Below are 12,732 nucleotides of genomic sequence, written 5' to 3' on the forward strand. Positions count from 1 at the left end.
GGGAATAGAGAACTATGTTTAAGCAGAAGAGAACAATTCTGGATATACACTATGCAATCCAGACATCCCCAAGGCTTGAATTTATTCCATTTCTGAGGGAATAATGAATATGATGTGATTAAGCGGTCCCATAGTGCAGCGGTGCGCAAACAGGAGGGGCGGGAGAATTTGTAGGGGGCGCGGACGGTTACAGAGGCCCCGCGCTCTTCCCCACGGCAACGTGGCACCAAATCATACTGCGGGGTCATGTGACGTCACGCGTCGCCATGGCAATGCATGTCAAATGCAGCTCCCGGGGAGGGGGGCGCAGCCCAAGAAGTTTGGCCCCCCTGCTATAATGTCAGCCATGGTTTAATTATTTGGGCACCTTTTAAGGGATTCATTTTAATATCTAGCCATTTACTTAGTTTGAATTTATTGTGTAAATATATGAAATGATGTTGTAAGATAATATACTAATACCATTTTATTACATTATTGTATTAATTGTGTATTAATCAATGAGTAGCCAATATAACATAACACACACACATAAATACATACACATACATACACATATATATAATATATATATATATATATATAATATATATATACACACACACACACACACACACAAATAGATAGATATGAATTTTCTCTTTTAACAGTGGACATTAAGTGTTGTTGTATTATTGGGTTATTTGTACACTGCATGAGCGAGCGGATCGGATCCGGACCCCCAACATCTACTGCACCCAGCTGTTAAACCAAAGCTCTCCGGCACCTACTCTCTGTTTTAGGGCAGTTGTGAGTAACTTTTCATGTAATTATTTTAATTAATTATTGTGCATTGTGTGTATTGCCTATATACAGGTTTTAGTGTTCAAGTTATACCTGTGTGGGGTTTTTTTTTTGTTAACAATAAAATCTTTAGCTACGCAGTGCGCCTTTCTGCCGATCTTTATCTCTGATTCAGACATCATTCTAGGTATTGTTTTCCTGCCTCCTGAGATTGAAAGGATTTCATTCTGCGTACAGCCTGCAAGTAACCGCCCCGGCACATTCATGCACCAGGACCTACTGAAACATGGGTCCATATGCATGGTCCTTCTCCTACCGTACTGCACCGTGCTATGGCATAGGATGGTCGCAAGTAACCGCCCCGGCACATTCATGCACCAGGACCTAATGAAACATGGGTCCATATGCATGGTCCTTCTCCTACCGTACTGCACCGTGCTATGGCATAGGATGGTCGCAAGTAACCGCCCCGGCACATTCATGCACCAGGACCTACTGAAACATGGGTCCATATGCATGGTCCTTCTCCTACCGTACTGCACCGTGCTATGGCATAGGATGGTCGCAAGTAACCGCCCCGGCACATTCATGCACCAGGACCTACTGAAACATGGGTCCATATGCATGGTCCTTCTCCTACCGTACTGCACCGTGCTATAGCATAGGATGGTCGCAAGTAACCGCCCGGCACATTCATGCACCAGGACCTAATGAAACATGGGTCCATATGCATGGTCCTTCTCCTACCGTACTGCACCGTGCTATGGCATAGGATGGTCGCAAGTAACCACCCCGGCACATTCATGCACCAGGACCTAATGAAACATGGGTCCATATGCATGGTCCTTCTCCTACCGTACTGCACCGTGCTATGGCATAGGATGGTCGCAAGTAACCGCCCCGGCACATTCATGCACCAGGACCTACTGAAACATGGGTCCATATGCATGGTCCTTCTCCTACCGTACTGCACCGTGCTATGGCATAGGATGGTCGCAAGTAACCGCCCCGGCACATTCATGCACCAGGACCTAATGAAACATGGGTCCATATGCATGGTCCTTCTCCTACCGTACTGCACCGTGCTATGGCATAGGATGGTCGCAAGTAACCGCCCCGGCACATTCATGCACCAGGACCTACTGAAACATGGGTCCATATGCATGGTCCTTCTCCTACCGTACTGCACCGTGCTATGGCATAGGATGGTCGCAAGTAACCGCCCCGGCACATTCATGCACCAGGACCTACTGAAACATGGGTCCATATGCATGGTCCTTCTCCTACCGTACTGCACCGTGCTATGGCATAGGATGGTCGCAAGTAACCGCCCCGGCACATTCATGCACCAGGACCTACTGAAACATGGGTCCATATGCATGGTCCTTCTCCTACCGTACTGCACCGTGCTATGGCATAGGATGGTCTCATACACACACTAATTAATACATGACAATACTACTCATTATATACCAGCACACACCCTTAGATAGAATATCCAGTCATAATTACTCTAATTACTCTAATTATTGATACCACTCCTACACTTAATCTGTTTACAGATCTATTCCTGTACAACGATGCCTCACTAATCGCATCATTAACCCATGTGTGTCCGAGCAGAATGAGGGGGGAAAGATTTGCAACCTTGAGCATTTCACTTTCGGAGAGACCAGCAACACAGGCCTCTGTCCAATGGAAAGGGTTAATCGCCAGTGACTCGTCACTGTTTAAATCAAAACGTAGGGTATAAACCAGGGGTGGGAAAATCAGTCCTCAAGGGCCATCAACAGGCCAGGTTTTCTGGATATCCCTGCTTCAGCACAGTTGGCACAATCCGGTTCAGTCATTGATTGCACTGCCTGTGCTGAAGCACGGTTATCCTGAAAACCTGACCTGTTGGTGGCCCTTGAGTACTGGAGTTGCCCTCCCTTGGTATAAATTATACAGATCTGTAGAGCGTTACTGGAACACAAACTGTTAGCAATATTACAGGAGTTGTGTCTAATTTCCCATTGATTTAAACCAATACATTCTTACATAGTGAAAGATACTCTCTTACCCACAGAATACAATGATTCTAACCTGTGGCATTATCTTACATGTAACTGTGGCCTCATCACTGCTTTGTTAATGGCAGAATCTGGATCTGTTGTGACTGTGTTGTAGGAATTGAAATCTGGTGCAGATAACTGGATCCACAGCACCCTCTTCCTCGCGTGCTCTCTGAATTCATCCTATGAAAAGGAAGGGTGGATTACAGCAGAGAAACTCAATCCCACAGGCTACCAGCAACAAGACTGGAAACATCATTACTGGTGACTGGAGGAATTATTTGTTACTTACTAAACTATAAAATTACTTAAAGGGATAATGATGGAAAATTGTATTCCCTTGGGGACCATAAACCCTTCTAAACTAGCGCTTTAGGTAATTGACAAATCTAAGCACCGTCTTGCAACAGAGCATTTTAAGAGAGAATTTGAGGTACAGTAGGATTGGAGCTACAGTAAAGATGGAGCTACAGTAAAGATGGAGGTACAGAAGAGTTGGAGGTACAGTAGAGATGAAGGTACAGTATAGTGGAGGGTATAGTAGATTTGAGGGTACAGTAAAGATGGAGCTACAGTAAAGATGGAGCTACAGTAAAGATGGAGGTACAGTAGAGTTGGAAGTACAGTAGAGTTGGAGGTACAGTAAAGATGGGGGTACAGTAAAGATGGAGGTACAGTAGAGTGGAGGTACAGTAGAGTGGAGGTACAGTAGAGATGGAGATACAGTAGAGATGGAGATACAGTAGAGATGGAGGTACAGTAGAGTTGGAGGTACGGTAGAGCTGGAGGTACAGTAGAGTTGGAGGTACAATAAAGATGGAGCTACAGTAAATATGGAGGTACAGAAGAGTTGGAGGTACAGTAGAGATGGAGGTACAGTAGAGTTGGAGGTATAGTAAAGATGGAGGTACAGAAGAGTTGGAGGTACAGTAAAGATGGAGGTACAGTAGAGTTGGAGGTACAGTAAAGATGGAGGTACAGTAGAGTTGGAAGTACAGTAGAGTTGGAGGTACAGTAGAGTTGGAGGTACAGTAGAGTTGGAGGTACAGTAGAGTGGAGGGTACAGTAAAGATGGAGCTACAGTAAAGATGGAGCTACAGTAAAGATGGAGCTACAGTAAAGATGGAGGTACAGAAGAGTTGGAGGTACAGAAGAGTTGGAGGTACAGTAGAGTGGAGGGTACAGTAGAATGGAGTGTACAGTAGAGATGGAAGTACAGTAGAGTTGGAGGTACAGTAAAGATGGAGGTACAGTAAAGATTGTGGTACAGTAGAGTGGAGGTACAGTAGAGTGGAGGTACAGTAGAGTGGAGGTACAGTAGAGATGGATGTACAGTAGAGTTGGAGGTACAGTAGAGTTGGAGGTACAGTAGAGTTGGAGGTACAGTAAAGATGGAAGTACAGTAAAGTTGGAGGTACAGTCGAGTTGGAGGTACAGTAAAGATGGAGCTATAGTAAAGCTGGAGGTACAGTAGAGTTCGAGGTACAGTAGCTGGGTGCAGAGTGCAACAAATTGCAGCTATTTTTCCCTGATGGGGTTCCATACCTCCAACTAACCGTAGATCAACTGTGTGGGACAACCCTGTTCTGGTGTATTTCCATTTGCTTGTCTGTTAGTAACTTCGGTATGATAAGTGCACAATTTAAAGAAAGACAGACCTGGACTGTTATCGCACAGTTAACCTGGAAAGTATGGTTTTGCTGTCTCCAAATTAAGGCCTATTTTGTATTCAGTCTTCTGCCAGACGACACTTTCCAGCACTAGCAGACAACTTACACTCCAATGACTTGAACAGGCCATAAATATGTATAGTATTAAAGGACTTCTCAGGAGCAATTCCCTACAATGCAGAGGGTAGCATCATTAAGTCGTGATCACTGTGTCTGACAAACATTTAGGGGAAGGTAAAGTCTTACACATATTAGTAATGACACAGTACATATATCATGCATAAAATGCTCGCAAATGTAAAACAACTTAATCCTATATGCAAAGTTTATTGTGTATTAAAAGCTCTTGTAAGATAATGTCAATACAGATTCAGTTACATGATTAGAACACAGCAAAGATCACAACACAAAATATTCTACTGCTGGAAGGAATAAGAGATTTACTCAACTGCTACTGTATTTTATTTAGCACATAAAACAGCTCCAAGGTGAATGGATCAGTGTCTGGCTTGTGTACACACTGGTCGCTAGTTAGCTTCTCCCATCTTCGTGATTTGTAACGTTACTAAAGGGTTTTGGTGAAATAAATGAAAGAGGTTTATACTGAAAATACCTACTGTTGTTCTGAGCAACACAACATCGGCTTCGTGCAAAGAACAGGGAACACAGTTGGCCCACACGTCCCATTCTGGCTTCCAGTAGAACAAAAGCAGAAGAAACCCAAGGGAACATATGTACCCACACATGCACAACACTTTTCGGCAGATATCCGTCTTGTATCCAAATATATCCTGCAAATGAAATGAGAAGGATGTTGTTTCCATATCAATGCCTTGGAGTTAAATCTTGCATTTTACAAATGAGATATGTAGTTATTACTGACAATATTTATATCTTATATAATTAGAACCATGGGGGGGGGGGAGAGAGAGAGATTCTTTGCTAGAGTTCCAAGTTGCTTATAAACCAACCAACACACACACACACACCTTTAAACAACCCGTAGAGAGACACCTGTGATCAAAAGGAGGTACAGTATATTCTAATATGGAAATGCAAAGTATATTTAAATGACAAATTAGTATTTTTCCCAGGTGTCTTAGATATGATAATTTTGTGCACAGGGGTCTCTCCACGTGTGTTTTAAAGGTGTGTGTTGGGTGGTATATAAGTAACTTGGGGGGGCTCTCTAGGTGTTGAAGTATCCTGAGTTCCCTCTGTGCTGGGGGAACTTTTCCCCTGGCTGCTAGAGGAATCCGTCTGCTCTACCATAGCCATTCCTGCCCTGACCCTGCTCCCCTGCAAAACCGTCAGTCAATCTCGCCTGCCTCTGTCTCTTCTTCCCCAGGCTTTTCCCACAGAGGTGGTGGAAAAGGGCAGCTATGGGACTTTCCAACGCACAGAGAGTTAATCTCCCTAGAGAAGCCAGCAGCAGCTGCTGGCTAATTGAGCAGGCTGGACTCCTGATTGCTTATGGAGTTTTAAAAGTCAGGAAGTGACTATACACAATGAGAGAGACTTCTGTCCCAGAGAAAGGGACAGAGAAGAGTTCTTACCAGCTGTGCAAACTTTCACAGCTCCCTAGGCCTGCTAGACGGTGATTGCGGAGCCTGCTGGGACTGCCTGGGTTGTTAATCGCAGGAAGAAGGAAGGACGAGAGAATGTGCTGAATTGGGGATGTCCTGTCCTTAACATTGGACTTACAGAGGAGAGATTCTCTGAGCTCTCGTGGGGCCGAGCTCCCTTAGGAAGCAAGGACATGAAACTGCGCTGAAGCGGGGTCTGCTCCAAACCCTGGAGTAACAGATAAGCAAAACACTTTATTGCTGTGTTCAGAGACTATATGTGTTCAGCTGTAATAGTACCTGTTTGGCGTGGTAACAGCTTAGCTGTCCACCAGGTAGTAAGGTTTGAAGCTGAATGTGTAGTTATTCTCTTAAGAGGAGTAGGAGTTTATTTTATGATTTAGTTTTGACTTAAAGGGACGGTGGGCCTGTTAGTATATTATTTATCCCTGTAAATAAACCCCATATAGAGAAATACTAAATTTCCTGCCTTAATCTGGGACTAAAAGATGCTACAACGTGGTGTGGGCATCACAATATATCTCTGTATATATATATATATATATATATATATATATATATAGTCATTGGTATGGCAGTTAGCACTCACGTTTATGTAGAAGGCAGATGCTTGTCCCATAGCGTAGAAATAAGCGTGTAGAAACCAGGGGGATCCTGATAACAAATTGAGACAACACACGGCAGATGTAGAAAAGAAAGTGTATTAAGAACAACAGGCAGCCAACGTTTCGGTCCTCGTTCAGGGCAGTGCCCTGAGGAAGGTCCCTCAACGAGGACCTAAACATTGGCTACCTGGTGTTCTTAATACACTTTCTTTTCTACATCTGCGGTGTGCTGTCTCAATTTGTTATCAGGATCTCCCTGGTTTGTACACGCGCATATATATATATATATATATATTTATATTTATATACACGTGACAATCATATAAATAACACAAATAACCGAACATGGGAATAAGCGCTTCAGACATAAAAGTAACTTTAAGGAAAAGGAGTCCTAGCCCCGAAGAGCTTACAATCTATTTGGTAAGTAGGAAGTATGTACAGAGACATTAGGAGGGCATTCTGGTAAGTGCGTCTGCAAGGGGCCAAGGTTTATGTATGAGGTGTATAGTATCAGCCACGGTGCTACTCATATGCTTCGTTAAGCAGGTGTGTTTTAAGGTGGGTCTTAAAAGGTGGATAGAGAGGGTGCTAGTTGGGTATTGAGGGGAAGGACATTCCAGAGGTGCGGGGCAGTCGGTGAGAAAGGTTTAAGGTGGGAGAGGGCTTTAGATACAAAAAAGGGGTAGAGAGAAGACATCTGATGGTCTTCTGCCTGGACCCGTGTTTCTGGCCGCCTCGCATGGACTACTTGATCTGAAATGTCTGTGAATATTCTCTAAAAAATGAGTATCACTAGAGGTGTCGCTCCCTCACGGGACTTCGCAGTCCCTCTGGGTCCTATTATGTCTGAATGGAGCTCTTTGCGCGTGGAATCTGTTCTGTAGGTGACTGATGGTTAACACGTCCGGTGGCATTGTCCTGGGTGTCTCATATAAATGTTTTTTTTTACTATTCTCCACTTCTGTCCTGAAACCCTCCAGAGATGTGGTAAATGTTTGCTGTAATATTAATAGTTCCTCTGGAGTCAAACACTTCTGCAGGTTTTCTTTTCTAACCTTAATACTATCCTGTGCTAGGTTTTACCGTTTCTGGATGTGAAAAAGTATTACTGCACAGTATAGGTCTAGGTTAATCTTACGTCGTAGTTCCTTGTCCCAGATCCGTGTCATCGGATTCCTTGATTACCAGGAACTGCCTCGAGCTTCTCACCAAGGTAGCAAATCTTTCCCATGGCTATTTCCCTACATGGAAAAAATCTTTGTACCTAGATCTGTGCTGATTATAGAAGAAGGTAAAGATATCTGATAGAAAACAAAAATGAGTAACTAGACCCCCAGGTTAAGTGCAGATATCACACGGTGGCAAAAAACAATACCTATATTTACAGTAGGTACGAGCATCTGGTTGCCTAGCAACAACTGACACATTCTGCCCCGGCTCTGTGTACCCGACTGTCGCTCCGTTATCACCGGTGACGTCCGGCTCTCCGCGTACTCCCTATGGGGACAACACTTCCCTCTTTTCCTGCGCTACTCACTAGATGAGGGCACTCACTGGAGACGCCACCATTAGTGCGTCAAAGGCGATTGTAGCTGTCTCTTGCCTCTGTATTAAAATAAATGCACGTTTCTGAAAATTAGAGAGCGCTGTGCACATTGTTCTGTTTTGCATATGTTTTTGGATGCGGTGGAGGTGACATCCGGACCAGCATGCTCCTCCTCCTATATTTGCATTGCGGATTATTGAGGCTTAAAACTGGCGCTGTGCTAAGTGTGCAGTAAACGGAGCAGGGCAGTTAGCCACTCCTTCATGAGACTCAGTACTCGGAGTAATGTTCTGCAGAACATACCGCCATCTGAGAATCACTGCGGTATCCCGATACAAGTTACTAAGTCCATAAGTCGCAGTTACAGCGAGGGTTACTAGTCACAAACCTACAGCATGGCTAGGGTTTCTAGTCACACACCTATAGCATGGCTAGGGTTACTAGTCACACACCTATAGCACGGCGAGGGTTACTAGTCACACACCTACAGCATGGCGAGGGTTACTAGTCACACACCTATAGCATGGCGAGGGTTACTAGTCACACACCTATAGCATGGCGAGGGTTACTAGTCACACACCTATAGCAAGGCTAGGGTTACTAGTCACACACCTATAGCATGGCGAGGGTTACTAGTCACACACCTATAGCACGGCGAGGGTTACTAGTCACACACCTATAGCATGGCGAGGGTTACTAGTCACACACCTATAGCATGGCGAGGGTTACTAGTCACACACCTATAGCACGGCGAGGGTTACTAGTCACACACCTATAGCATGGCGAGGGTTACTAGTCACACACCTATAGCACGGCGAGGGTTACTAGTCACACACCTATAGCATGGCGAGGGTTACTAGTCACACACCTATAGCACAGCGAGGGTTACTAGTCACACACCTATAGCATGGCGAGGGTTACTAGTCACACACCTATAGCACGGCGAGGGTTACTAGTCACACACCTATAGCATGGCAAGGGTTACTAGTCACACACCTATAGCATGGCGAGGGTTACTAGTCACACACCTATAGCAAGGCGAGGGTTACTAGTCACACACCTATAGCATGGCGAGGGTTACTAGTCACACACCTATAGCACGGCGAGGGTTACTAGTCACACACCTATAGCATGGCGAGGGTTACTAGTCACACACCTATAGCACGGCGAGGGTTACTAGTCACACACCTATAGCATGGCGTGGGTTACTAGTCACACACCTATAGCATGGTGAGGGTTACTAGTCACACACCTATAGCATGGCGTGGGTTACTAGTCACACACCTATAACACGGCGAGGGTTACTAGTCACACACCTATAGCATGGCGAGGGTTATATAGGGAGATTATATATATATATATATCAGTACCATGTTAGCCGAGCTTCAATAATCAAAAAATAAATAGATGATACCGTTCTGTGGCTAACGAAATGCTTTTATTTGTGCGAGCTTTCGAGATACACTGATCTCTTCTTCCGGCGATGTTGCAATGAATGAAGCAAGCAAAGGGTATACTTAAAAACAGTGTCTCTTGGACACTTGGAGATATATATATATATATATACACACACACACACACACACATACACACTGTGTGTGTAGATATATATATATATATATATATATATATATATAATATAATATATTGTATATAAACATTCGGCGTAACACAGTTTTACAATTTCTAATGGCGTCTCCGTGTGAAGGGGATAAAAGTGCTACAATAAAAAGTCACCAAGGTGAATAATCCTGATGCACAGTAGATTCTGGAAATAACGAAGAGGCCAATATAGTGAAGTACTGTTTGATATAATGTATCACGCAAAGGTGTAAAGCTACTTACAATGTAGCAGAAGTTACATGCAAGTTGGATAACAATCCCAGCTGCGCTTTGGAACTGACCCCAGGCGTTTCATAGACGACGTATTTTTAATCTGGGGGGGGGGGGTGGCTGGAGACCTTGGTAGAGTTTTTAGAACTATTGAATATTAATGAGAAGAATTTAAAATTCACCAGTCATTACAGTTCACAAAGTGTTAATTTTCTGGATCTTGTGATATTTATCGAAGAGGAGGATATAAAGACAAAGACCTTCTTTAAAGATACGGATAAAAATAACTACATATTGAGATCCAGTTGTCATCTGCCCAGGTGGATGGATGGGGTGCCGCCTGGGCAATTTACAAGACTTAAAAGAAACTGTAGTGACTTAGCTACCTTGTCAATGCAAGCAGAAAATCTTAAACAGAGGTCTCTAGAGAAGGGATATAAAGAAGAGAAACTAACCAATGCACTGAGAAATGTAGATGCAAAAACTAGAGAAGAACTGCTGAAACCTAAGATCAAAACTAAAGAAAGAAATAAAAAGTTTGATTTTGCATTTCTCACGAACTACAGTGGGGAAGCGAAGGAGATACAGAACATTTTAACTAGACACTGGAGCATACTTAAAATGACCCAATCTTGGGCAGTGTTATCCCAGATAGACCGGACATCATTTTTAGACGAGCCTCTAATCTTAAGAATAAACTTGCACCTAGTGTATTAAAAACAGAGGGTTTGAACCAAAAGGGTTGGCTACAAGGTGTAAAAGGCTTTTTCGGGTGCAGCACCTGTAGGGCTTGTGAATTTAAATCCAGTAAAAAAACTGAATTTAGCTCAAATATCACGAATGAAATCTTCCAAATAGAGTCTGGTCTAACATGCAGGACAGACCATGTGATATACATCCTGGAATGCCCGTGCAAACTCCAATACATAGGCAAGACAGAGAGACCGGTCAGGACAAGGATATTAGAACATCTAAGCAGCATCAAGCGTCATTTAATTACACACAGTGTTTCAAACCATTTCCTAGAAAAACATCAAGGTGACCCTAGGGGTTTAACATATATGCCAATAGAAAGTGTTAAACAACCCTGGAGGGGGGGTGATAGAAATCTTGACTTGATTAAGAGAGAATCCTTTTGGATCCATAAACTTAAAACCCTCCACCCTAGAGGTCTCAATATGGAAATCGATGTTGCTCCTTTTTTTAAGATAGAGGTCTCTGCACTGTACTGTTATTATGTTCTGGTTTTAACATGTTTTTCTCCTCCACTTCTCATTTTTATCCCGCCTCTCCCGCAGGTTATCAATGCGCCGTCATTACTGTCTGCACAGCACTAATGTTTTAATAATGTGTTTAATATCAGTATTTACTATTTAGAAGGTTAGGATACCCTTCTGCTGCTAATATGTTACTTATGTGATTATATATGTATCTTATAATTGCCTCTTCTATGGGATTGATACAATTATTGTTTGTTGGGGTCTAAGTCTGGATTAGTTTTTACTCCTATGGGATCGATAGAACCACTGTCTGTTGGAGTTGAAGTCAGGAATTAAGTTTTTATCCCTTTATATAATTATCTGAATTTGTATATGTTTTTTGTTTTTTCTTATATGAGGTATCCACACCATCATTATACTCTATCTTCCTATGGGAAATATTTTTACCCACATTAATATCCAAATACATTTTATATATTTATTATACATTTTTTATTTATCTTTTTAAGTATACTGAATGCAGTTTATGCATATATGTGCTCAATTAGTAGTTTTCCAGTGCTCAGCTGAAACCCTTTTTCCTATAAGATGGTCTGAATACTCCATGAGGCATTTCGAGGGTTAATTCATTGGTAATTGACTCTAGTATAAAAGGTTAGAGAGGAAAGGGGGGGTCCTATACTCCTGATGAAGCCTATTGTCCTATTGGGCGAAACGCGTTGAGAGGACCCGCCCAGGATACGTGTTGATTGGCCCTGAACATCTAAGCAGCATCAAGCGTCATTTAATTACACACAGTGTTTCAAACCATTTCCTAGAAAAACATCAAGGTGACCCTAGGGGTTTAACATATATGCCAATTGAAAGTGTTAAACAACCCTGGAGGGGGGGTGATAGAAATCTTGACTTGATTAAGAGAGAATCCTTTTGGATCCATAAACTTAAAACCCTCCACCCTAGATGTCTCAATATGGAAATCGATGTTGCTCCTTTTTTTAAGATAGAGGTCTCTGCACTGTACTGTTATTATGTTCTGGTTTTAACATGTTTTTCTCCTCCACTTCTCATTTTTATCCCGCCTCTCCCGCAGGTTATCAATGCGCCGTCATTACTGTCTGCACAGCACTAATGTTTTAATAATGTGTTTAATATCAGTATTTACTATTTAGAAGGTTAGGATACCCTTCTGCTGCTAATATGTTACTTATGTGATTATATATGTATCTTATAATTGCCTCTTCTATGGGATTGATACAATTATTGTTTGTTGGGGTCTAAGTCTGGATTAGTTTTTACTCCTATGGGATCGATAGAACCACTGTCTGTTGGAGTTGAAGTCAGGAATTAAGTTTTTATCCCTTTATATAATTATCTGAATTTGTATATGTTTTTTGTTTTTTCTTATATGAGGTATCCACACCATCATTATACT

At 42.7% G+C, this 12,732-nt stretch overlaps 1 protein-coding gene across 7 annotated transcripts in view; it reads right to left on the bottom strand.

The window, feature by feature from the left end:
* The window catches only part of LOC142466205 (putative cation-transporting ATPase 13A4), a 76,961-nt gene that overhangs the window by 50,208 nt on the left and 14,021 nt on the right, over window positions 1-12,732 (bottom strand). For 4 of the 7 annotated variants that reach the window (XR_012788088.1, XM_075571090.1, XM_075571094.1 and 1 more), the window contains 2 exons: window positions 5,125-5,298; window positions 2,886-3,020 (listed from right to left, as the gene is read on the bottom strand). Coding sequence is in view for 6 of the 7 variants with exons in the window: in XM_075571090.1 (XP_075427205.1) it covers window positions 2,886-3,020; window positions 5,125-5,298 (309 nt within the window). In the remaining variant the exon portion in view is untranslated. Of the gene's footprint in view, window positions 1-2,868; window positions 3,021-4,613; window positions 4,678-4,956; window positions 5,087-5,124; window positions 5,299-12,732 lie in introns of those variants that run through there. The other 3 variants (XM_075571092.1, XM_075571096.1, XM_075571095.1) reach the window with 3 other exon arrangements.

Source organism: Ascaphus truei, chromosome 14, assembly GCF_040206685.1.
Source record: "Ascaphus truei isolate aAscTru1 chromosome 14, aAscTru1.hap1, whole genome shotgun sequence".
Taxonomy (NCBI): domain Eukaryota; kingdom Metazoa; phylum Chordata; class Amphibia; order Anura; family Ascaphidae; genus Ascaphus; species Ascaphus truei.